At 39.7% G+C, this 27,407-nt stretch overlaps 2 protein-coding genes across 6 annotated transcripts in view; both read right to left on the reverse strand.

Annotated features, from left to right (window-relative positions):
* Positions 1-620: 620 nt before the first annotated feature.
* Positions 621-6,038, reverse strand: ctso (cathepsin O). 2 transcript variants are annotated; one of them, XM_053632025.1, is made up of 8 exons: positions 5,651-5,981; positions 4,418-4,526; positions 4,132-4,271; positions 3,869-4,036; positions 2,854-2,975; positions 1,828-1,991; positions 1,303-1,395; positions 621-850 (listed from the first exon to the last, which is right to left on the reverse strand). In XM_053632025.1, the coding sequence occupies exons 1-8, from the start codon at positions 5,843-5,845 to the stop codon at positions 816-818; spliced, it is 1,026 nt and encodes a 341-aa protein (XP_053488000.1). In that variant the 5' UTR covers positions 5,846-5,981; the 3' UTR covers positions 621-815. The 2 variants fall into 2 exon arrangements, with proteins under 2 accessions (XP_053488000.1, XP_053487998.1); XM_053632023.1 differs by lacking the exons at positions 621-850; positions 1,303-1,395 and having other exon boundaries at positions 1,402-1,991; positions 5,651-6,038.
* A 1,604-nt stretch (positions 6,039-7,642) lies between these two features.
* The window catches only part of rnf130 (ring finger protein 130), a 52,009-nt gene continuing 32,244 nt past the window's right edge, over positions 7,643-27,407 (reverse strand). For 2 of the 4 annotated variants that reach the window (XM_053632028.1, XM_053632026.1), the window contains exons 6-10: positions 24,689-24,771; positions 17,814-17,910; positions 15,630-15,846; positions 13,346-13,442; positions 10,259-12,504 (exon numbers count right to left, since the gene is read on the reverse strand). In XM_053632028.1, coding sequence (XP_053488003.1) covers positions 12,489-12,504; positions 13,346-13,442; positions 15,630-15,846; positions 17,814-17,910; positions 24,689-24,771 — 510 coding nt within the window. In that variant the 3' untranslated portion in view covers positions 10,259-12,488. Of the gene's footprint in view, positions 8,676-10,258; positions 12,505-13,345; positions 13,443-15,629; positions 15,847-17,813; positions 17,911-24,688; positions 24,772-27,407 lie in introns of those variants that run through there. The other 2 variants (XM_053632029.1, XM_053632027.1) reach the window with 1 other exon arrangement.

Consider the following 27,407-nt stretch of genomic DNA (forward strand, 5'->3'; position numbering starts at 1 on the left):
TAACTCTACCCCTCACCCAAACTCCACCCCTACACTAACTCTACCCCTCACCCAAACTCCACCCCTTACACTAACCCTACCCCTCACCCAAACTCCACCCCTTACACTAACTCTACCCCTCACCCAAACTCCACCCCCTACACTAACTCTACCCCTCACCCAAACTCCACCCCTTACACTAACTCTACCCCTCACCCAAACTCCACCCCTACACTAACTCTACCCCTCACCCAAACTCCACCCCTACACTAACTCTACCCCTCACCCAAACTCCACCCCCTACACTAACCCTACCCCTCACCCAAACTCCACCCCCTACACTAACCCTACCCCTCACCCAAACTCCACCCCTTACATTAACCCTACCCCTCACCCAAACTCCACCCCTTACACTATTATTATAATGCTCGGTTAATGTTGTTGATTATTTTTTATTTTTCAGTCGTGTGTTTAGGTCACAGGAAGATCGTCAGTAAAAGTGCAACAGGAGGTTCTTCAGGTCATCATTACCCCCGTTCTACAGTCAGGTACGGAGTCACTTTCACCTTTACAACCTCACCTGTGTGTGTGTGTGTGTGTGTGTGTGAGAGAGAGATCACAAAACACTCAGAACATTATGTAAATGTAGTTTATAGAATTTTGCTGAAAAAATATACATTCTGAATATTTCATACATGGAAATAATAAAATGTGAAATTTTATTTAAAAAATAATTCACTCTATTAAATCAGACAAATGGAAAATAATTATAAACATTTTCTCTCTGAATTGAGGATAAAAGTGTTCCTGCCTGATGATAAAACTATATCACAGAATCAGAGAAACACAGCAGCCACGGTGTCTGCCACTCCTGCAGAGAGAGAGACAGAGACAGAGAGAGGAAGAGGGAGAGAGAGGGGGGGGGGAGAGAGGAAGAGGGAGAGAGAGAGGGGGGGGGGGAGAGGAAGAGGGAGAGAGGAAGTGAGAGAGAGGAAATCAACAAAAACAAGGAATAAAAGAATAGAGACATTTATTTATTTATTAATTTATTATGTATTTATTATGTATTTATTGAGACTCAGTGATGTATTATTTTATGATGTATAGAACACGTCTGTGGTGGAGTTAGAGAGAGAATTATATTACTAATAAATAACTTACTTTTTTATATGAATGTGAAGATTTACTTCCTGTTTTTAAAAACACTTTCTATGTTTGGTTCATATTTATTCACACACAACGGGACATGCATTATTAAAGTGACTAACATTATTATTATTATTATTATTATTATTATTATTATTATTATTATTATTTACTCACCGCACATGTTCTCCCCCATTTTAATGTAGGCGTATCCCTCATCACCCCACGACGTCCCCCACGAATTACGCACAATCCAAAATGGCACCTCACCTACAACACACACACACACATACACACATATACATACACACATACACATACACATACATCGGAATTTATCATCTGATTTCTCTCACACACATTTTTATTTACATTTTATTTACTATTTGGCTGGAACACTGAAATCTAAAGCTCCAGTAGAGCTCACACACTATAACCTGTAGTATCAGTGCAGCATGTGTGTGTGTGTGTATGCGTGTATGTGTGTGTGTGTATGCGTGTGTATGTGTGTATGTGTATATGTGTGTATATATGTGTGTATATGTGTGTGTGTGTGTGTGTATGTGTGTGTGTGTATGTGTGTATGCGTGTATGTGTGTGTATGTGTGTATATATGTGTGTATATGTGTGTGTATGTGTGTATATATGTGTGTGTGTGTGTGTGTGTGTGTATGTGTATATATGTGTGTGTGTGTGTGTGACCTGTAGTATCGTAGCCGGTGATTAGCACAGCATGATTCGCGTGTTCAGAGGAACAGTGGTGTTGAATGATTCCTCCCTGATAATCCTGCCAGCTCACTGCGTCTACTATAACCACCAACGGCCCCCAGTCCACTAACCACCTCCTCATCTCCTCCTCCTGTCCACTACACACACACACACACACACACACACATATACACACACACACAGTTACAACAGAAACGATGATGTGTTAGTACGAGTGCATTAATATAAACTGTGATAAATGTTCAAACTCATTTGCGCTTCATTCATCCAATCACAGATAACTTCCTGGTCATGTGATCTAATTCATGCGCTGCTGATGAAAGACGGCACCTCACACGAGTATGTCTCTGAATCAGACTTGATCTAATGCAAAATAATGTGTAGAGTTTTTTTTTCACCAAATGTGTTTATTTTACTTCACTTGTTGCCAAGCGACTGAAACACTTCAGCTCTCAGGCTGCGGACGAGGTTTTAAATGGTAATCAGATGACAGGTTTTTATTTTAATCCTGCTTGATATCGACTTCCTGTTTGTCTGGTGATATAAAACAATAACTACAGAATGAACTCCGTGTGATTTCACATGATTAACTCACCATCGCCCCCTACTGGACACTGCAGCAATGACACGCTTTACATTAATGGTAAATGGCGCACTTATATAGCGCTTTTATCCAAAGCGCTTTACACTGTGTCTCATTCACCCATTCACACACACACACACACACCTATGGTAGCCGAGCTGCCATGCAAGCTGCTAACTTGCCATCAGGAGCAACTTGGGGTTCAGTGTCTTGCCCAAGGACACTTTGGCACGTGGAGTCACGCGGGCCGGGAATCGAACCACCAACCCTACGATTAGTGGATAACCCGCTCAACCACCTGAACCACAACCGCCCATTAATGAATGAATGAATGAATGAATCAAAACAAAACATTTAGGAGAGTATTCGAACCCTGTAAAGTCCGGTTCTTTATTTTCTTTGTTCTCGCTCTGTACCTTAAGTTGAAGACAACGTAGTCCTTCACCAACACGCCGCCGTGACTCTGGGGGAAAATCCGACACACTCCGGTCTCCTCTCGGTACGGATACTCCGTCTCGTTCACCAGCTTCTCTCCACTCTGACCAGGAGAACATTCAGACAGACACACAACATAATACATCATAAAACATCCATCATTTGGTCACTGAAGCAGCGAAATGTTTAAATAAACACATGAAAACATTTCTAACCCATCTTTACTTTATTTATAAACATCTTTTACTCTTTTAATCAGTATTACAACACTATTTTTCATCCATATATTCTCACAGCGTCCTCGAGCTCTAGAAAGGCGCTATATAAATTAAACTATATACATATATAGTGTTTTCTTTTTTTCCTGTTTTTTTATTCTTTTAATTTGAATTCATCAGGTTTTATTTTAATCAAATATAAATGTCATATTATTAAAAACTAAAGAAGCACATTCATTAACTGTGCATAAATATATTTTATAAACTTTGTCCTTATTTCAAATTAGAGCTCCCTGCGCTTCTTTCTTTCTTTCTCTTATATCTACGATCTGCTGCAAAAATATTGGCACCCTTTGCGAGAAAGGGCCAAAAATAACGGTGTGATTGTATAAAATAAACATTAAACACATTTAAACGACTGGTGAAACCAAATAATATTTCTTCTTAGGAACTTGTGTGCCAAAATTATTGGCACCCTTCAATAAACTTAAAAAATAAATAAATAATTTAAAAAAAAAATAAATTGCTCTACATTTCCAGGAAGTCTAGTGTTACTTTTGACCAACCTCGAACACCATGTTTTTTTAATTTTTATTTTCATTTAAATATGGTGGTGGATCATTAATAAACCAACTTCAATACAGTTTTGTACAATATTTTAGCCTAAAACTTGGAGGTTCAGATCAATCTTTGTCACTGCATGTGGAACCGAGTTTATAGATACAAATTTGCTGTGTTATTAAATGAAGGGGGTCAATACTTTCGCACGGTATGGTACCTGTTTTAGCCAGTCCAGCGTGCTAACGGTCGATCCTCCGTCACATCCACTACTTTTATACGCACAGTCTATAACCTGCTGGACGCTGAGCTCCTGGAACGTTCCTCCGTCTTTCACTCGCACCGACACGACCGCGGAGACCACGCTGAACGCCCAGCATCCTCCGCACTGCCCTCACACACACACACACACACACACACACAGCAAGTCATTCACCCTGTACACGGACAACGTTAAAACTCACTTCCTGTTTGGACACTAACCGATTTCTGATTGTGAACAGGACCGACAGCTCCACGATCCCTCCAGTCGAACTTCCGAGGACAAGGAGATGCTCCGAGGTTGCCATGTTGGAAAGATCTGTACCTGGGCACTTTGTCTGGATGAGCTCGGAGATAAAGATCTGAAAAACAAAACCAAACAAAATATGTAATTAAAAGTGATGTATAATTATAATGAAACACATTTAAATGTCGCTGTTACACCAAAAACACTCTGCGGTGATAAAGCGTCAAAAACGTCGAGTAAAATGAACGGTTTTTACATCACCTTTAAACTGCTGAGCCGAGAGCACGGAGAACCGATTCACTCCGTATACCGCCGCGTGCTTCAAACCCCTCGAGTGCGAGTTGAGAAAAGTCTGCCGCTTCACAGAGTACTGATTTACGGACAAAAATAAAACAGACATGCGGAATTAGAGAGATTTAAACACAACACAGAAAAACTGATTATTATTATTATTGGTTTTTTTAACGTGTTTCATACACCGAATTCAGCTCAAATTACATCACAAGGAAATAAATTATACTATAAACAGATTTAAAAAATGTATTAAAGACATAGAATGAGCTGCAATAATAAAATATAAATCATTCATAAACATGAGATGAACAAGAAAAAGAGTAAAGGTTACAAATAGAACCCTTAATTATTCCCTGAAGAGGATAGAACCAGGTAGAACCTTTTTAGAATGTTTATTAAGAACCCTAACCTATTACAAAGATTTGAAGAATGTAGAAGTCTCTAAATGAGTGTTGATCAGAAAGTGTTCCGGTTTCTCTGAGCTAAGAACCATTAATTATCCAATGAACCCTTAAAGAACCCTTTCGGTTCTAAGAGTCTGTGCTACAAACTCCAAATTATTGCTTAATATTTTTCTGTTTAATATCTAGAACCTGTCAGGAGTTTAACATTTAGCTTCTTTTTATCTAACATTCTGCACCTTTAAACCTACATCTGAGAGGAGCCGACTCTTTTGAATGAGTCAGATCGAGAGTCGACTCTTACAGCTCCAAAAGGCTCAATGCGTTTCTCTTTTTGTAAACCGGACAGTCTACACTATTTTTGCCATGAGGATGTTGTTTATATTACGGCTGGAATTCTTTCATTATATCTCATTCTGCCTTTGAATAAACTAAATAGCACTATTTTCCATCGCGTTTTATAAAATTATGCAGACTGAATCCGAGTCGAGTGCTTCCTGATTCAAACACACGGCTCAGTATTCACTCGGACCAACAGCTCTGATGTTGAAAAAAGTATCGATGGAAGAATTGTGATTAAAATGCACTAAAGTATTGAACTGCTTAAATCTACAACCAAATAATGACAAAGAGAGGGGAAAAGCCTTGTATATGCGAGTCGGCACTCAAAGCTCGGCTCAAGGAGCCGACTCACAGAACCGAGTCGTTCGTGAACGACACAATCTCAAAAGCGCTTATTCTCTTAGATTAAGTTTCTGTGCAGTTCGATATAAATAATCACGTGTGTGTGTTCACATACTTGTAAATTGATCCAGGCCTGTAAATAATCTGCTTCACTGTAATAACTCCGATTAAACAGCTGATTCAACAGCTCTAATATTTGTCCTTTAGTGTTGCGAAGCTCATCAGAGAAATCCGTTAAAGCTCCGTGTGTAACATTAAACATCAGCAAACTGTAAGAGAACAAAACAGTAAACGCTTCAGTATACTGCATTTTACACGATTAAAATAAAAAATAACGCACTGAGGCTCTGTAATTCTGACAAAAAAAACATTTCTAACTGTTTCCGCTTTCACTCTGTAATGTACTGCATTCACAGTAAGTCCCGCCTCCTATGCAAGGATTCGCTAAGCGCATCGCGCCTTCTGCCCGCTGATTGGATAAAAGTGCAAACACACAATTTCCCGCAGCCAATTGGCCTGTTTAACAGTCGCTGACGTCACCATATCACCCAGAGAGCACTGCGGAAGTGCTGACTAAACACGTAACAGCGATTTAAAAATAAATAAATAACACACATATTCTCAAATTACAGTATGGAAATAAGACACTAAAATAAGATAATACGTGGAATATATTCCCATATCTTGAAGCTAATTCATGTTTTGTAAAATAAAATAGCAGATCTCATATTCAGAGATATGAAACAGTGGACGCCTTGTTCAGTTAAAAGAGGCGCGTCAATTCCGGCGCCATGTTGGAAGGGGAAAGCTTTCGATCAGAGCACAATGGCTTGAATTTAAAATACACAGCAAATAATTCATCATGTATTTTTTTTTTTAGATAATAATTATTTTACGTAATTCCTATTTACAACCTTTCATTGAATATTCATGCTATGTGTGTAAACACTTTTCAAAATGTTTTGTTGTTGTAGGTGAGGAAAAAATAATCATAATGTTCCTCATTGGTAATGATCATTTTACTTTTTATCTAGCATCAGGTTTATATCCAGAAAATGAACCATGGATGCAATTATGACACATTTTAATGAAGCATAAAGTAACACAGTAGGTCCATCATCATCACAAAGCCACCAATCACATTAAACTCACCTGTTCATTTTCTGAAATCTGAAATAAAAAGAATAAAATCACCCAGAATGGAAAATGCAAATCCAAATACAAAAAATCAGGAACACAAAGAGACAACAGATGAACTCGCAGCCACATACACACACACACACACACACACACACACACACACACACACGGTGCTACGAGGTCACCGAGAGAGATATAAGTATAAATGGATATGTATATATGCGAATACTGGATATAATCATATATATATTGTGTGTGTGTGTATATCTATATATATATAGATTATTAGTACTGAAGTGTACCAGGCATGTTGTTAGTTACAGGTTTATATACTGTTTATAGATGGAAGTAACGCTGATTCATCAGGAGTTTGTGTGGTTTGAAGCTACATCGAGCTCATAAAGAGGAAGAGGTTCAGGAGATTCCAGGTCCGTCCCAAACGCTAACGTTCCTGTCTCCTTGGTGTTCTTACTGGAACTTTAGCCATTTAACTGCTAGCTAGCTGAGGTTACCATGACAACCAGTATCATGAATATTAACGTGTTTAGAATAATCTAGAACGTCGTAATATGTAAGTACACCACATTTAACCTATTTCATTCATTTCAGTTAAAACAGAAACTTTCTCGGGATTTCTGTATGAAACTGATTTGGGGGCGGAGCTATACATGTATGAGCCCGAAGTCACAAGTTAATGTCCACCAATCCACCAATCACATCTTATATGCAAATGATGAAATGGAACCTGGAAACTTCTACTTCAGGAACCTGTGCTATCGAGCTATGTTAGCTATTGAGGGTTAAATTTGCAAATTAGCAAATGCAGGATGGAGAACTAAAGTGATTAGCAAGTGTGCTAGCATAGTTAGAATTTTTTTCTGAATTCTGAGCAGATTCATTTTAGCTTCCTCTTCCACGTGAAACAGGTTGAAGCACATTTACAAAACAAATGTAGGTGGGGGGGGGGGGTGTGGGGGGGCTTGGGATCCTTCTAGCTTTGCTAACACACTGCCAAACTCTTGATGGCTAACTTAGCAAAGCAGGTTCAAAGAATAGACATCAGACGTAATTGGTCCAGAACGGCTTATGGACACAACCACCTTAACTCCCATATCTGTTTTATACTAAGTTTCTGTTTTAAATGGATGGAAAACATTGTACTTTATTATTAATGTTCAACTATGTTTTGTCATCGATTTTGTTAGTGTTGCAGAGCGATTAGCTGACGTTAGCTAAGCATCATCTGGATGTTTTCACAATTAGTTGTAAGATATTCACGCTAAATATAACGTTCACAGCCGATTCTCTGGCTTGCACAGTAGTAAGAATATCCCTGTATGTTGTTTATTTTGCACAGAATTTGGTGATATTTTCTGAAGCTAACGCCATCGATGATCAAAACAATGATAAAACTGTTACACAGAAACTTTCACTGTGATTGGCGTGAAGTCTAACCTTAAAGCTACGTTATCTGGAACATAGCTAGTGGTCAAATCTGTCGTATTCACTCGTCACTGATTAGCTGAATAGCTAGCAGAATATTAGCTAATTATGCCGTTCTCATTGCTAGCGGCCCAATGAGAACACTTCCACAGAACCCTAGCGTTTGGGACATGACCTGAGCCTTAAAATCAGCTGGTAAATCGTTCCTCAAAGGGTCAAAGGTCATCCATCAGTCACGATTGTCCATCTGAAACTCCGTCATGGAGCTAAAGACAATTTTCAGATGACAAACACGGACCGAGTTCAGTCACAACAAACAAATAAAACAAACTCTCTGTAAAGCAAGAGTCCTGAAAGTCCTCGAGCGTCAGAGTTTCAGCACTTTCGCTGGAAAACACGCTCTGGGGAGTGGGGCACAGGGGTCAAAGGTCAACAGGAAACGTGTCCTCAGGATTTGTTCTCGTCGTACATGTCCAAAGACGTCTGAATATCCGGCAGCTCCATCTCACACACCACGCTTCGCGGAGATCCCGAGGTCCGGCCGAAAAAATGGCCACCTGCCAGAGAAGAGACGCAAAAAAGCAGAAATATGAATCAAAAATGAGTTTTATATCAACGAGCTTTTTACTCACAAACAGTGACGAGAGGATATGACAAGGCAAAGAAAAAGAATAATCAAATAAACAAGCAAACAAACAAATAAATAAATACTGCAGGAACGTAAAACACCTGAAATAGAAAACTAAAATAGAAATATTTAATCAAATAAATGTATTATATGGTATAATAAATAGTAACAACAGAATATGGAAATGCAAAAAAAAAAAAAACATCAGAAATGAAACAAAAAACAGTTTAACCTTTATATAAAATAAATTAAAAGTGCTTTAAATTTATTAGATAATGATGAAACGTATTAAAATATAATTTAACTCATCCAAGTTGTTAGTTTATTGACATTAAAAAAGCATAAATTACAAAAAAGCAATTATTAAACATAATAATAATAATAATAATAATAATAATAATAATAATAATAATAATAATAATAATAATAAATCCTACACTGATAAGATTATAAAGTCAATTATACAAATGTATTTAAGTTTTAAATAATTGATTAACTACACCACTCTGAGTGTTTATCCTGGAGAGTTATTAAAAATATATTAAACTTTCAGATTTTTAAGGGAATAAAATCGTGACAAATTTAAGTTTATCATAAATATAAAGAACATATTTAAATATTAAGTCTAAATAAACTACTTCAATGAGATTAGAAGCTTGTACACAGCTACGTTACAGACAGAAGTAATCGTCTGTAAATTTAATGATGAAATGGTAACTTTATAAATTGCAATAATCACATACTTGTAACTGTAAGTGTAATTTAAGTTTTTACGTCTTTAATATTCACGACGCTGTTGTGAATTACGTGATGTTTTACAGTCACGGTGCCAAAACATACGAGCACAACTCGAGAGTTTTGACCGTAACATCAAGTCTTTAGTATTTTAATGGGCGTGGCCAAACTGTTGCCTCCACTGAACTGAATGGGTGGGGTTTTTAAAGCCAGAGTTTTCAACGTTAAAAAGAAACTGAATGTTTTTTATGAATCAGAAATGCCGTGAGCAGATCACAGAGAAGATTATTATTTCTGAAAATGTTTTTGATATTTATGGAAAATGTGAAAATTCAGATTCAGAAAATTTACAGATAATTATACAGGCATTTATCTTCAAATAATTTACCCTTCTTTATAAATAATAATAAAAGTGTGTGTAAGTCTGCTTGAACGCCTGATACACTGTACATCTGTTTATCTATCTATCTGTCTCTCTATCTATCTATCTATCTATCTATCTGTCTCTCTATCTATCTATCTATCTATCTGTCTCTCTATCTATCTATCTGTCTCTCTATCTATCTATCTGTCTCTCTATCTATCTATCTATCTATCTATCTATCTATCTATCTGTCTCTCTCTCTCTCTCTCTCTCTCTCTCTCTCTATCACAGGTGTCTGTTGTGTTTAGTCCTGCAGTGTGAGTATTTATGCGAGAGAGAGTAACGTCGTTAAAACTGCACACAAACTTTCACTTCATAAAGAAGAGAGAAATAAAGTTCACTCATCAGACGCGTAGATTAAAAAATGTTTATTCCAATAGTGCAAATCAGTTTTACAGAAAACACCACGACTAAAGAGAGATGAAGGTGTGTGTGTGTGTGTGTGTGTGTGTGTGTGTGTGTGGACTTTATATTTTTACCCACAGCATTAAAACACACATCAGGAGTGTGACATCACCCGGCAGGAAGCAAAATATGATTTAAAGTAGTAAAAAAACCAAAACGAGCAAAATACAAGATACAAAATAAAGTAAGACGTGAGATTATCTTTCATCAGAAGGATTAAAGTGAAAAAAACAAACAAACCCTGATCTTAGCAGAAGAACTACAGCTCAACGCTGCGGACGTTCAGAGCTCAGGAACTTAAAGTTCAGGAACTAAAAAGCTCTTTACTGCCACAGGTTCCGGGTTTTATAATGTTTTATGATATTGTTTATTATTGTAATTTAAAAGTTGTTTTATTCTTAACTAAAAAGTAAAAAAGAATGGAAATAAATTCATACAAAAGAAGAAATGATTAAAAAAAAAATTAAGTAAAGCAAAAATGTACAAATGTGCAAGAGCTTGTTTGCTTTAATTCTAAACTCTATAACCTTCAGCAGAGCTCCTCCCACTGAGCTGCAGTTCCTGCTCAATTAATCACAAACTAACGAATTACTGGAAAATAACCAATAAATAATAAAGAGTCAATTATTCCCGAAATACTTTAAACCCAACGATGAAGCCGTATTAATTCCGGAGTGTTTTGGTGTAGAGGGCGATTTGGATCGGTGAATCAGGTGATCCAAGACCTAAATATAAACGAGTCCGCTGAACTCGTGTGATCGGACTTAATACATACCGAACTTTTACCTTTTAATAAACTGCCTTCACTGACTCACTGACTCACTCACTCATTCACTCACTCACTGACTCTCACTCACTCATTCACTCACTCACTCATTCACTCACTCATTCACTCACTCACTCACTGACTCACTCACTCACTCATTCACTCACTCACTGACTCACTCAGTCACTCATTCACTCACTCACTGACTCACTCACTCATTCACTCACTCACTCATTCACTCACTCACTCACTGACTCACTCACTCATTCACTCACTCACTCACTCACTCATTCACTCACTCACTGACTCACTCAGTCACTCATTCACTCACTCACTGACTCACTCACTCACTCACTGACTCACTCACTCATTCACTCACTCACTCACTCACTCATTCACTCACTCACTGACTCACTCAGTCACTCATTCACTCACTCACTGACTCACTGACTCACTCACTGACTCACTCACTCATTCACTCTCACTCATTCACTCACTCACTCATTCACTCACTCACTCATTCACTCACTCATACACCCACTCACTTATTCACTCATTCACTCACTCACTCACTCATTCACTGACTCACTCATTCACTCACTCACTGACTCACTCACTCACTCATTCACTCACTCACTCATTCACTCACTCATACACCCACTCACTTATTCACTCACTCACTCACTCACTCACTTGCTCAATCACTCACTCATTCACTCACTCATACACCCACTCACTCACTCACTCCATTCCATTCGGCCATTTTCTTCCTTTTACCTCCATTTTGTTTTAGTTGTGAATTTAACACTGAATTTGGCCTAATTGCATCTAAGGAGCTTAAATAATACAAAATACTGTCAATGTTGTATATTTATAATTATTTTGTTATATATGAGGAATTTGATGTAGGAGTTCCTGACACAGGTGCTATTACCAGGGTTGCCAGATCTATACAACCCAAAATGGTCTTGTGTTATGACTCAATAATATTCGCATCCATTTAAGTACTAAATGTTTAATGGAATTATTTATTACTTGAGAATGGGTTTTAAGCCGGCTGTCGGGAAGCGATAAATCCTCTTCACACGTCACACTACGACGTATTTAACGCCGAGATGGAGACATTTCAGACGGATGAGGGATCTGCAGTGTAATAAAAGGCGTATCAGTGCCAATCAAATGAAGAAAAACTTACTGGTGTTTAAAAAAATAAACACTTCATAACACTGCACGAAGACGTGAAAATAAAACACCCGGTATGAAGAATCATTAAAACGGACCTAAGATAAGATATGGATCTCAAAAACTACAAATAAACGGAACCAGAACTTCATTAATGAACTGCAAGACGCCGTCATGAAGAAAATCTTGTAATGAAGTAATGATTTAATTTGGAAATCCGACGTCCATCTTCATGCCGTGTCCAATCTGAAACAGAGAAAATCACTGCAATTAATATTTAAAGTAAATACTATTAAAATGTACAACTTTATTAACATTGGGAGTTTAATAAGCGTGTGTAAATTACATCTGAAGACGATTTATGGGGTTTTAAATTCTTCTGTGAACATCTTTCATTCTGTAAGTTAAATATTTACACCGCACTGTTCAGTCAGGAGTTCCAAAAAGTTTCAAACAAAAAAATAAATACAAGGTAAATTAGTTGTGAGACGTGTGATATTAAACAAACATCTATAACAGCATCTTATTTTATATTACCTCTCAACCAAACAACACTGAGATCATTATTATCCATTAGAAATCCCTAAAAGTAGAATTCATGGCATGCGATATCAGCACTGAACCTTACTAGTGTTTTTATTTCACGCTTTTATTTATTTTTTCTGGCCCTGAAATCAGTTCCAAGCCCCTCCTCGCCCATGGGAACGAAGCTGCTGTCAGATCCACCCCTTTTTCCTTAAAAGGCAACTCATGAGGCACATGTAACTACAACAGAAGGGGCATTGTCATGGGGATTGAGCGGAAAGGAAAAGGCTTGTTAAATGTTTTCTTGTAATTTCACCTCACAGTCCATAGAGGGCGCTAAAATCACACAAGTTTGCTGTTCGGTAATTAGTTGTACTGAAATATTTAAGTATAAAAATCTCCAATCTGTTTCCTCTTTATCTCAATTGATGTATATTAAAAAGAACAATCCTGACTGAAATGGACCTGAACGTTACTTTGACGTTTACTACGAAACAATTCTTTAAGATAACAAACGGAACGTTAATGTTTAACGTACAGATTATGTAAAGTTGGTACTCACGCCGTGTTGTCGTAGTTGTTGCCGGTGGCTCTGATGATCATGTAGCACAGCGTTAAAACACTGAGGACGGCGAAGCTGCCCACAATAAACCACTCTTCTGTTAACAGAGTAAAAGGAGGCGGAGTCATTTTCTGGAGTGGGCGGAGTCTTGAGAGGCGAAAAGGCCCAGAAGAGAGAAGAAAAAGCAGACGAAGTGCAGAAAGCAGAGAACGTGTGTGGAGAGATTCACACTGCCGGAGTGAGGAACAGTCGACCAGTCACGAACCTCCTCCAACAGCCAATCAGGACAGACGACAGACGCACGACGTTAGTGGGTAAAAACGTTTAGCAGCAGTGTGTGAGTTTTGTACACACGTCAGCCAATCCGAGACGGTCTGAGGCGGAATGTCGACCATCAAACCCCTCTCTCAAAACCTCTCGGTCTAATTTCCATCCTATTTCTAATCTACCTTTTATTTCTAAAATTCTCGATGAAGTTGTGTTGATCCAGTGACAGTCTTGCTTGACCGTAAACTCAGTTTTAAAGCTTTACACGGCACTGAATTGGAGTCTGGAGTGGGATCTTAACTGAGACCGACTCTGGGAAATCCACAGCTTTAGTCTTATTAGATCCGAGTGCCGCGTTTGATCTGAGGTCTGTTTGGAGGTATCAGTGGTCCTGCGTGGCACGGTGTTACAGCGGTTCTGCTCCTGTTTGACCAGCAGGTGGTACACTGATCGTATCGGTCATCATTCCTCCTCTGGTATACCTCTCACCTGTGGAGTTCCTCAGGGATCGGTTCTCGGTCCTGTGTTGTTTTCCCTGTATACGCTCCCTCTCGCTTCTACTCTTAACAAGTGCGGAGTATCTTTTCATCTCTACACTGATGATGTACGAATCTATCGTCCCTTAAAACATCATCATAAACGTGCTTTACAACCAACGATGGCCTTTGCAATAAACTCGAGCTATGGCTTTCTAGTAACTTTCTAAATGTAAATCATAACAAAACTGAAAGGATTTTATTTGGACCTGAGGAACGTTGTGTTGTTGACCTCACCCTCGGTTCTCCTGCACCATATAAAACCCACTGCGCTCGGAACCCGGCTGCTGTGTTCGATAACGAGTTCAAATTCGATAAGCAGATTAGTGCTGCTGTAATAAAGTCTTTCATCTTCACCTGCTCACTGAAGTAAAACCCTTCTTATCTTTGAGTAACGTCTCGTTTAGATGACTGCGGTTCGCTTTACTACGGCGTCTCCCAGCCTTCCCTCTCGGGGACTCGTAAGTACTCCGGCTCCCTGTTCAATCTAGAACTGATTCTAAAATGTTATTCGTTGTTTACAAAGCTCTCAATGACTTGTCCCCTCGGTATCGGCCTGATTAGCTCCACCGTACACTCCTGAGACCCCGGTTCTCTCACCGCGCCTTCGTGATCGCCGGTCCGAAACGTCAGAGTAGACTTCCTTCCCATATCAGACGAGCCCCTTCTATCTCAGCCTTAAAGTCTGCTCTAAAGACACACTTACTCTCTCTGCCTTTCGATATCACTGCCATCTCTTCTGATTTTATTATTCAGTAGTACTTGTTATTTACTTTGGCGTATAAACGTTTCGTAGTTATCGTCGTACTGTACAGCACGTTGGTCAGCAGCGGTTGATTTTACGCGTGTGCTTTATAGATAAACATTCATCGGTTTTTTTCTGTCCTTCTGATGCGATTCCCACGTGAAGCCCAACAAGCCCCGCCTACTACACTCTGATTGGCTAAAAGTCTGATTGGATTGATATTAAGCAAATAGCTCAGGTTACTATAGAAACCGTCCGGGATTTCAAATTGTGATGCAGTTCATGAAGAACAGACAGATCTCGGAGGGAGCGATAGAAAAGCAGAGGAATTACAGAAAAGTAATACTGCACACTGTGTGTGTGTGTGTGTGTGTGTGTGTGTGTGTGTGTGTGAGAGAGAGAGAGAGTGTGTGTGTGTGTGTGTGTGTGTGAGAGAGAGAGAATGTGTGTGTGTGTGTGTGTGTAAGAGCGAGAGAAAAAGTAAGGAAGGTATAGAAAATGTAAAATTGGAAATCTAATTAAATGAAAACTGTAATAATTAATAATTAACCAATAAACTTGTTTGATTTCATCTGTTTGTGTGTTTTTTCTAAACTGTAAACATGTGAAGGTGAAAAAAAAGTTCAGAAAGGAGATCTGACCATCACATTATTATTATTATTATTATTATTATTATTATTATTATTATGATGATGAAGATGGCGATGGTGATGAAGGAGAATGAGGTGTATCTTACTGGTGACGGCGATGTTGATCTCCCCGCTGCGGTGTGTGTGTGTGTGTGAGAGCTCGGACTCGGACAGCAGCTGGGACGAGCCGGAGCGTGTGAGCGGCTCCACACTGACACTCGTCTCAGACGACACATCCATCAGCGCCACCCTCTGGCTGGAGGAGTGAGTGCGGGTCATCCGCTCCATATCAAACGCCACGTTATCTACACACTTCAGGTTGGGCTGGAAACACACACACACACACACACACACACACACACATACACACGCACACACACAGAAGTGCAAAAGTTAATAAAATGATATATTTATTTTAACTGACAAGGCTGCGACTATTCAAAGATGTTCCTTCATTACCACAATACATGAATAATAAATAGACAGTGTATCTGTAGATCTTTATTATCCTCCGAGTCTCTGGTTCCTGTTTTAACCTCGTAATAATTTCTGAAATAAACACATATTTTCCTTTTTTTGCAAACTGCTGTTATAAATGAGAAACGCTGTACAGTAATTTCTCTTGCTTGTCTGTCTTGTCATTTTATTTGACGAGGTTTTACTGGTGTTTATGTCAGTATATTATAACATTAGTATTTATACCGTCATCATTTATGTGATTTATTTATTGCATAACTATTTTTTAAGTCCACGCCAGTTTTTCTATTCTTTCATTTGACATTTTAAACATATTTGTGCCAGTTTGAGTAAAACTCAGAAAGCCAATAAACACCCAATCATAGAAAATTATCTTTTCTTAGAGTCTTTAACTGATGTTCGGCTCTGCGAAGTGATTTTAATAACAGTAATGATTTTTAATAAAAGCACAACAGGAACAGGAATATCTCTCAGGTGCAGTGGATAATCTCACCACTAGAGGGAGACAGAGTAAACAACATCATCACAACGTGGCATCTTTCAGTCCTCAGTCAATAAATATCCAGTAATTATATTTGTGTTTGCTTGTTTAATAGTTTTCTGAGACTAGTGTAGAGAAATGTATAAAAATCCACTCCATAAAACCCCATAAAACAAAAATAAAAAATACATAAAAATAAAATCTGATAATCTGGAAACTTAAAATAATCTATTGTTATTGTAATGCCTGAGACAGCAAAGTACAATATAACATTATCATAAGCAGAAAAATATCATTATATATTATATATTATATTATATCTAGCGCACACTAGCAATATTTGCAAAATGTAAAATATATATCTAATTTATTTTGGTTATTGTAGTTCTCAAAGTAACCACCAGAGGGCAGTTTAATATTCGGTGTGTAGTGTTTATGGGTCAGTAGTACACACTCCGTGTAATAAACTCAGCACTGAAGCTTTGTTTTCTGTGCTACACTGTGTGTTATTGTACAGATATTTATAAATCAGTAAAATTCAGAATGTGTGAACAGTCTTCCAGTTAGTGTTCGGGACTCGGACGCGTCTCGGTGTTTAAGTCCAGACTGAAAACATATTTGTTTACTCAAGCGTTTTGTGAATAGTATTCCAATTAGTAGTATTAGCACATTTATATAAGGGGTGTATTTATTTATAGTCGCACTATCCGGTGTCACCCAGATGAGGACGGGTTTCCTTCTGAGCCCGGTTCAAGGTTTCTCCACATATCGTCTCAGGGAGTTTTTCCTCACCACCGTCTCCTCTGGCTGCTCGTTAGAGATAAATTCATACATTTAACATCTATATCCTGAGTTTATATATTTCTGTACCGCTGCTCTGGGACAATGTCCACTGTTAAAAGTGTTATACAAATTAAACTGAATTGAATATTTATTTATTTATTCCTGTATTTAAGGCATTTCAGTCATGTTTATAGAATTAAAGACACTAAATAAACCTGGATATCAACATCTAAATCATATTTCATATCATTTTCTTTTGCACTGTAAGTTTTTTCTCCCAGCTACCAGATAATGATGTGTGTGTGTGTGTGTGTGTGTGTGTGTGTGTGTGTAGTTTTGTGCTGTGTTTGTGTTTCGTTCTCTTTGATCTACAAAATTACAAATCTCAATTTGTACTGAAAGTGAAATAAAATATTAAACTGAATATTTTAACGTGAAACGCTGCATAAAGTCATTTGATGTCGGTGCTTTAAAGCCAAAGTGTGTGTGTGTGTGTGTGTGTGTGTGAGAGAGAGTGTGTGTGTGTTTGTGTTTGTGTGTGTATACTCACCATGATGCCCAGAGCTTTGAGGATGTTGAGTTTACACATGGGACAGGTGCAGTGTTCGTTCAGCCACGGATCCACACACATCTTATGGAAAACATGTCTAAAGAACAGACAAGAGAAAAAAGACACAATCACTGCTCCGGAGATCAATAAGCTCCTCCTCTTGCTATACTGAGATCAACAAGCTCCTCCTCCTGCCATCCTGAGATCAACAAGCTCCTCCCCCTGCCATCCTGAGATCAACAAGCTCCTCCCCCTGCCATCCTGAGATCAACAAGCTCCTCCCCCTGCCATCCTGAGATCAACAAGCTCCTCCTGACATCCTGAGATCAATAAGCTCCTCCTCCTTACATCCTGAGATCAATAAGCTCCTCCTCCTGACATCCTGAGATCAATAAGCTCCTCCTCCTGCCATCCTGAGATCAACAAGCTCCTCCTGACATCCTGAGATCAACAAGCTCCTCCCCCTGCCATCCTGAGATCAACAAGCTCCTCCCCCTGCCATCCTGAGATCAACAAGCTCCTCCCCCTGCCATCCTGAGATCAATAAGCTCCTCCTCCTGACATCCTGAGATCAATAAGCTCCTCCTCCTTACATCCTGAGATCAATAAGCTCCTCCTCCTGACATCCTGAGATCAATAAGCTCCTCCTCCTGACATCCTGAGGTCAATAAGCTCCTCCTCCTGACATCCTGAGATCAATAAGCTCCTCCTCCTGACATCCTGAGATCAATAAGCTCCTCCTCCTGCCAGCCTGAGCTCTACAGGCTCCTCCGTCCTGAGGTGTACAAGCGTCTTCTCATGTCACCTTAAGATCTATAAGCTCCTCCTCCTGACATCCCAAGATCTACAAGCTTCTTCTCATGCCATCCTGAGATCCACAACCTTCTTGAACACTTAGGCAACAGGGAACCCTTAAGCAGGAATATTATTTGAAGACTATAGCTCTGCTTTTAATATGGTTATCGCATCTAAGGCGCTTGGACTCTGTGTAATTCCATATGCAACCGGATCTCTGATGTTCTAAGCAGCAGGCTTCAGTCTGTGAAAGAGGGCAGCGCTCTCTGATCATCACTCACACTAAATACCGGCTCACCACAAAGTCCATTACTGCACTCTCTCTCTCTCCACACAGCACTGCAGTGCTAAATACATCTGCAACCGCATTATTAAACATGCTGAAGATACCACACTGACTGGATGAATAAATAATAATAAAGAAAGTGGCTACAGGGATGAGGTAAATAACTTCTCAACGTCAAAACAACTTGATCATGAATCTCAACAAATCCTAAGAAGCGATCATCGATATGAAGAGGAGCTACAAAAGCCACGCCCGTGATTTCAATTCCTCAGCTTTCCAACCACCTCATGGTCTCACTCCATCAGCTCCATCATCCCAAAAGCACAACAGCACCTCTAGTTTCTGTGAAGCTGAGGAACGTTAAAGTTCCAAGCACCATTCTCCTCCAGTTTTACAGATGCGTGATAGAGAGATGATGTTCTGACCGGAGAGCCGTCTGCCGTTACAGACAGCTCCGGGCCGCTGTGACTGACACGTGCGCTGTTTTAAACATTAAACAGATCTTCAGTAGCTTTCCAATGACATCAGCCTCTGCGATCTACAGTACCCGAGAAAGGAGCTGTGGAAAACCGTCAGTTTAGCCACTTTGGAGTTCCGTTTCCAGCTCAAATGACACTCAGGCGCTGCTACAGAGCTCATCTCATAATCGTTACATTTTGGGAGCTCAGGAGCCACTTCAGCCGACGTTCTCTCGGCGTTACTCTCTCGCCTCACCCTCGGTGTAAACAGAAGCTGGTGGAGCAGGACTCAGCAGTCGCTACCACTAGTGCTGGTCTGAAGCTCTCATAGTGAAACATGGTCCCATAAAACACACACAAACGTGGTGTGTACACTTCCAGCTGTCTGGTCTACAGGTCATCATTTCCACACTGTATAACAGACAACTGCAGAAGTGTATTCTCTCTCTGTATCTTCACTCTGCTCATATCCGAGCCTTCAGCAGCAACTGTTCTCTTTTATTCCCGCGCCATTCGCATTCTTCACAACAAAACGGAACCGAGCGATCTCAACCGCACAGACACTTCACCTCTTTAATTCTGCATGTATGGTTGCACATCACTGAAGTCTGTTATTTTTCCGGACTCTCTCGTCAGTTATGTGTTTTATGTTTTTAATAGTTTCCGTGTTAAATGTATGTGTGTGGAGACTTCGAAGCAAGAATTTTATTGTTAAAACTGCAGTGTTTTAAAGCAAATGATAAATGTAATTAAACTCCTCCTCCTGACATCTATAAGCTCCTCCTCCTCCCACTGTTAGGTGTAGACACTCCTCCTTCTTACATCCTGAGATCTATAAGCTCCTCCTCCTGTAAACATGGCTGTATGAAATGTTGTCTACGATTTGAAACGTTTTCCTCCTGCCACAGATTTACGTTTTGCTGCAGTGAAGCTTCAGAGCCAAGAGTTAATGCGATCCAATGAGAAAAAAGGTCATTTATATTCTTTGGCGTCACGTACGAAGAGAGGCATGAATTAGTGATGAGAGTGTTTAGCGAGCACACACACACACACACACACACACACACACACACTAATCACTGATGAGATCCAACAGTCTGCGTCTGATACTGACAACTACTCATTTCACCAAGTGCAAATATATCTACTCAGCTCTGTGTGTGCGTGTGTGTGTGTGTGAGTGTGTGAGTTTGTGTGTGTGTGTGTGTGAGAGAGACAGCTACTTGAGATAAGCTATCTGTCTTTATCAGTGTATATGGACAGGCACGCATGTTGTTCACATCATCATAACGAAGAAAAATGGCAGTTCTTATAGAGAAGATGCACTTGCACGCACACACACACACACACACACACACACACACACACACACACACACACGCACACATCCATAAAGTGGATGGCAGAAGGATGTAAATTGAATGGCTCTGACTGGGTTAAGTGATGTGCATTAGCTCGGCTCTGGCCTATCGATCAGTGAAGCACTGAGGAGAAGTGGAACAACTATAAAGGAAAAAAATAAAGAAATGAGAACGCCATGTATTATATTTATCCACGTTTCTAAAATGTTTCCAAATGAAGTGATGATGTGACTAGCCTGCTACGTGTTTGGCTCTTAGCATACGAGATACCTCAGAGCTAATTCCTGGCAGACGTCACACTTTTACTCAAACGTTCTTAAAAACGAAGTGAAATGGAAATTTTAATGTGTTTTTCTTCTCTAAAGTGACATATTTCTGTGCGGAATTGCATAGTTGAGTGGGCGGGGCTTTGTTTTTAAACCATCGGAATTTGATTGGCTTGTGAAAAGTGGGTGTTCCAAAACAAACATGGAGTCACTCAGTTCTAGATGCAATTTACAGCAATTTACAGCAGATCAGGCTTTTCTTTAAAGCATCACTGATCCTCTGTTCTGAGAAATGGTCTGAACTTTTATAGCACTTTTTTAACCTTAGCGGTTCTACAAAGTGCATTACACTGTGTCTCATTCACCCCTTCACACACACACTCACACACCAATGGCAGCAGAGCTTCCATGCAAGGCGCTAACTTCCCATCGAGAGCAACTCGGGGTCCAGTGTCTCGCCCAAGGACACTTCAGCATGTGGAGTCATGTGGAGTCATGTGGAGACATGTGGAGACATGTGGAGTCATGTGGAGACACGTGGAGTCATGTGGAGACGTGGAGAAATGTGGAGTCACGTGGAGACATGTGGAGACATGTGGAGTCATGTGGAGTCATGTGGAGACATGTGGAGACATGTGGAGTCATGTGGAGACATGTGGAGACATGTGGAGACGTGGAGTCATGTGGAGTGGAGACACGTGGAGTCATGTGGAGTCATGTGGAGTCACGTGGAGTCATGTGGAGTGGAGACACGTGGAGTCATGTGGAGTCATATGGAGTCATGTGGAGTCATTTGGAGACATGTGGAGTCATGTGGAGTCATGTGGAGTCACGTGGAGTCATGTGGAGTCATGTGGAGACATGTGGAGTCACGTGGAGACACGTTGAGTCATGTGGAGACATGTGGACTCATGTGGAGACATGTGAAGACATGTGGAGTCATGTGGAGTGGAGACACGTGGAGTCATGTGGAGACATGTGGAGTCACGTGGAGACACATTGAGTCATGTGGAGACATGTGGACTCATGTGGAGACATGTGAAGACATGTGGAGTCATGTGGAGTGGAGACACGTGGAGTCATGTGGAGTCATGTGGAGACATGTGGAGTCACGTGGAGACACGTTGAGTCATGTGGAGACATGTGGACTCATGTGGAGTCATGTGGAGACATGTGAAGACATGTGGAGTCATGTGGAGTGGAGACACGTGGAGTCATGTGGAGTCGTATGGAGTCATGTGGAGTCATTTGGAGACATGTGAAGACATGGAGTCATGTGGAGTGGAGACACGTGGAGTCATATGGAGCCATGTGGAGTCATTTGGAGTCATGTGGAGTCACGTGAAGACACATGGAGTCATGTGGAGACATGTGGAGTCATGTGGAGACATGTGAAGACGTGGAGTCATGTGGAGTGGAGACACGTGGAGTCATGTGGAGTCATATGGAGTCATGTGGAGTCATTTGGAGACATGTGGAGACACGTGGAGTCATGTGGAGACATGTGTAGTCATGTGGAGTCATGTGGAGACATGTGGAGTCATGTGGAGTCATATGGAGTCATGTGGAGTCATTTGGAGACATGTGGAGTCATGTGGAGTCACGTGGAGACACGTGGAGTCATGTGGTGACATGTGGAGACATGTGCATCATGTGGGCCAGGAATCGATTGATTAGCGGACAACCCGCTCTACCACCTGAACCACAGCAGCCAAATAGAGGTGTTATTCTAGCTAGTCAGTTTATTTTATAAAAACACGTGAGTTTTTCCGTACACACGTCATAAACACTATTCAGACGGGATTAGTTCCCCGTGTGGAGGTGTGTAATGTAATTAATCCCATAGTATCGCTGCGATTCAGTCATTTTTCATGGAATGTGTGTGCACGTGTACTGAATTGTGTTATATCCTGTGAGAAAAGAGGTTTTGTGTTTTAATTCAGTATAAAGACGCTCCAGAAGCGCTCGCTTCTCTAAACAAATGTTTCAAATGCAGAACAATAAAATATAGACGGGTTTAAAGGGCGTGGCAGAGAAGTGACGCTTCCATGAGATTTAGTGAAGTTACTGAGTTCCTAGCGCAGGTAAAGGTACACACTGCAGACATGTTATGGTCATGTGACCTACTAATGATCAAGCATAGCCACGCCCCCTACAACAAGCGCTTATTATAGAGATCAAAACAATCAGAGTGTACAAGGTGAAGACACGCCCATCTGTGTGGTTTATACAGATCTTTTATCTTGTGTAAATCCATCAGAAGTCCTCTGACAACGAGTCCTGTCTGAACAGTACTTCAGTCTTCGTAGTTTATAATTTATCAGTTGTAAATAACGATCATAAGTTTTAGCACCAACCTGAACAGGTGCGACGTGTTTATAATTTGAAGAGCTCTCAGGAGTAACTCTGTGATCCTGAAGGACGAGTTAAATCCCTGCAGTCTCCGGTTGTTTTGAGCGATGTGGTACTGATAACAAGCAGGAATATTTTCTGGAGAGTGTTTTTATAGAACACAGTCTATGACTTGACGTATTGCATTTAAAGAGTGCCGTAAATCTCAATCAGCATGCTTGGTTTAAACAAGAACTAAAACAAGCTCAGGGTAAGCTCAGACTTCACCTGATATACATCCTGCTGACGGAGTGCCCCAACCACGAGTCCTTCTATACGCTCACTAACCTTACACACTAACCAGCGACAAAGTGACACGTGAGGTTTTCTCTATTCTATGAGAATTATATACGACACTGTAAAATGAAAATCCAAACGATTCCTCGGACGAATGCTATGGAGCATATGGTGCAATGTTTCTTTAGTTCCCATAAAGTCTCACAACTTTAGCTCCTACCTGCAATTAGTTCCTGGAAAAATGTTAGAAAAACTTACAAGCGTGGTTTCATCTTCTCGGGTCGTATACGAGCGCTCATCACACTTGTATAGAGACGTCAGGAAGAGAAATGAAGCTCAGAATGACGTAGCAGAGATCAGTGGTGAGCATACGTGGCTAGTGCAGTTAGCTAAGAACGAAGCTAGTACGAAGCCGAGCGTGTCGGAAATCACACAACAGCATTTCCATACTGATTAGAGTGATATCTAATTCGTGTTTAACTCATTAGTTTGAGAAGATATACAGCTATATAATAAGTATACAGAGAGCTTGTACTGTTTCTCATTAGAACTGGAAAAAACCCACAACAAAACAACAACAACAAAAAACCTCGACAGGCCACGCCCCCAAAAGAGAGAACAGTAGCAGTCACACCCACAAGCTACTACAAGCTACAGTAATATAATGCTAGTTTTGGGGAACTTTTGTGATGCGAGTGTGTGTTTTATAAAGGATGTTATGTCTAGGGCACTCTGTGCATGTTGAATTGGATGATATGTGAAAGGTGACCTATAAAGCTGACAGCCAAAACTCCAGCTGTGTCACCGGGGCAGATCCAGCAGATGGTGCCTGAAACCCTAGGAGGAATAAAAAATGAGTGTGTGTGTGTGTGTGCGAGTGTGTGTGTGTGTGTGTGTGTGTGTGTGTGTAGGAGATTAGGTTTAAAGCTGACTGGAGGTCACTGAAATCGGATCTAAAAATAACCAGAGCTGATTCACGGAGCGACAGTTGCTGTTATACACCATTACACAAAACAACACAAAACTCTCTCTCACACACACACACACACACACACACACACACACACACACACACACTTACTTGCACGGTAAGATGCGGACCACGTCGTTCAGCTGATAGCCTTCGATGCACACAGCACAATGATTAAAATCAGGTTCTGCTTCCTGGAAAAATGTATTAAAATAACATGAGATGTACAGTCTGTTAAAGTAAAGGTTGAGCATTAACGCTGCACCTCCTCATCAGCGCTTCTGAGAACAATACGCTTACAACTTAGCACTTAGGTACAGTAAGTAATGAGTAACTAATCCCCGAGAAGAGTAACAGAGTAACTAACATTAATATTCAAGTACTGAGTTGCTAAAATGAGCGCAGCTGCAAATCACAGGTTTATATTAATGCACTCGCTCTAACACGTTACTGTAAAGAGAAATGTGTTTATGTAGCGTGTAAGGAAGGAGTCTCCAGTGTCAGCGCTGTGTAACAGTCAGAGGGAAAGCTGTAACTTTAAGTTTTCAACATATTCATCACAGAGTTTACACTTCTCTACTGTTTCACACTAACACACACAACAAGAGAGAATAAAGAGAGAGAATAGAGAGAGAATAAAGAGAGAATAAAGAGAGAGGGAATAGAGAGAGAGAATAAAGAGAGAGAATAGAGAGAGAGAATAAAGAGAGAATAAAGAGAGAGGGAATAGAGAGAGAGAGAATAAAGAGAGAGAATAGAGAAAGAGAATAAATAGAGAATAAAGAGAGAATAAAGAGAGAGAATAGAGAGAGAGAATAAAGAGAATAAAGAGAAAGAATAAAGAGCGAGAATAGAGAGAGGGAATAAAGAGTGAGAATAGAGAGAATAGAGAGAGAGAATAAAGAGAGGGAATAAAGAGAGAGGGAATAAAGAGAGAGAATAAAGAGAATAAAGAGAGAGAATAAAGAGAGGGAATAAAGAGAGAGAATAAAGAGAGGGAACAAAGAGAGAGAGTAGAGAAAGAGAATAGAGAGAATAGAGAGAGAATAAAGAGAGAGAATAAAGAGAATAAAGAGAGAGAATAAAGAGTGAGAATAGAGGGAGAATAAAGAGAGAGAATAGAGAGAGAATAAAGAGAGAGAATAAAGAGAGAGAATAAAGAGAATAAAGAGAGAGAATAAAGAGTGAGAATAGAGAGAGAATAGAGAGAGAGAATAAAGAGAATAAAGAGAGAATAAAGAGTGAGAATAGAGAGAGAATAAAGAGAGAGAATAGAGAGAGAGAATAAAGAGAATAAAGAGAGAGAATAAAGAGTGAGAATAGAGAGAGAATAGAGAGAGAGAATAGAGAGAGAGAATAAAGAGAATAAAGAGAGAGAATAAAGAGTGAGAATAGAGAGAGAATAGAGAGAGAGAATAAAGAGAGGGAATAGAGAGAGAATAAAGAGAGAGAATAAAGAGAGGGAATAAAGAGAGAGGGAATAAAGAGAGAGAATAAAGAGAATAGAGAGAGAGAATAAAGAGAGGGAATAGAGAGAGAGAATAAAGAGAGGGAATAAAGAGAGAGAATAAAGAGAGGGAATAAAGAGAGAGAATAAAGAGAGGTAATAAAGAGAGAGAATAAAGAGTGAGAATAGAGAGAGAATAAAGAGAGAGAATAGAGAGAGAGAATAGAGAGAGAATAAAGAGAGGGAATAAAGAGAATAAAGAGAGAGAATAGAGAGAGAGAATAAAGAGAGGGAATAAAGAGAGAGAATAAAGAGTGAGAATAGAGAGAGAATAAAGAGAGAGAATAAAGAGAGGGAATAAAGAGAGAGAATAAAGAGTGAGAATAGAGAGAGAATAAAGAGAGAGAATAAAGAGAGGGAATAAAGAGAGAGAATAAAGAGTGAGAATAGAGAGAGAATAAAGAGAGGGAATAAAGAGGGAATAAAGAGAGGGAATAAAGAGAGAATAAAGAGAGAGAATTTAGCACTTAGTGACTTAGCGAGTCGATCTGACTGTGTTCGAGTCTGAAGGAAAATCAGTGTGTGAATCTCGCAGGAACTCTCTTCATCTACTGAGATCCGAGTGTGTGCTGAAAAACCTGCCAGTTACACACACTGTGCTTTTGCAGTGAAACAAACACACACACACACACATACATACATACACACATACACACACACACGCACACACACACACACACTCTGTTAGGGAAGGTGGATGAAGAAGGTGTTATAAACAGTAATGGAACAGAAGGTTGGAGAGGAGGAATAAGGAATGAGGAATAAGGAATAAGGTTGGTTATGCACAGACTGGATGAAACAGCAGTTATTGGTAATGATGTAATCCCTGGTTTGTCATAAACTGTTGCCTAGCAACAGCTGAGTGATGCGATATATCAGGAATTTCTGGGTATATGCAATGACCAAGCTCACTGTGAAACACAGGATAAGCAAATAACAATGGAGAAAGAGAAAGAAATTAAATTATGTCTGAAAAAATTCAATTAGCTGCACACTGTATTTGAAAAACTGTTTCTGACAAACCAGAGACCCGGATTTCATACCACTGTTATACTGTTACTACTGACACTGTTATACTGTTACTGTTACTACTGACACTGTTATACTGTTACTACTGATACTGTTATACTGTTACTACTGATACTGTTATACTGTTACTACTGATACTGTTATACTGTTACTACTGACACTGTTATACTGTTACTACTGACACTGTTATACTGTTACTACTGATACTGTTATACTGTTACTACTGATACTGTTATACTGTTACTGTTACTACTGACACTGTTATACTGTTACTACTGATACTGTTATACTGTT

Source organism: Ictalurus furcatus, chromosome 8 (assembly GCF_023375685.1).
Source record: "Ictalurus furcatus strain D&B chromosome 8, Billie_1.0, whole genome shotgun sequence".
Taxonomy (NCBI): Eukaryota; Metazoa; Chordata; class Actinopteri; order Siluriformes; family Ictaluridae; genus Ictalurus; species Ictalurus furcatus.

What these genes read in the sequence shown, in the direction of transcription:
- ctso (XM_053632023.1), bottom strand. Translation starts at nt 5,845, where the DNA reads ATGCAGTATACTGAAGCGTTTACTGTTTTGTTCTCTTACAGTTTGCTG. An exon ending in AGGCCTGGATCAATTTACAA is followed by an intron (nt 4,527 to 5,650) that starts GTATGTGAACAC and finishes TCCGTAAATCAG; the next exon opens with TACTCTGTGAAGCGGCAGAC. An exon ending in TACGTTGTCTTCAACTTAAG is followed by an intron (nt 1,992 to 2,853) that starts GTACAGAGCGAG and finishes GTGTGTGTGTAG; the next exon opens with TGGACAGGAGGAGGAGATGA.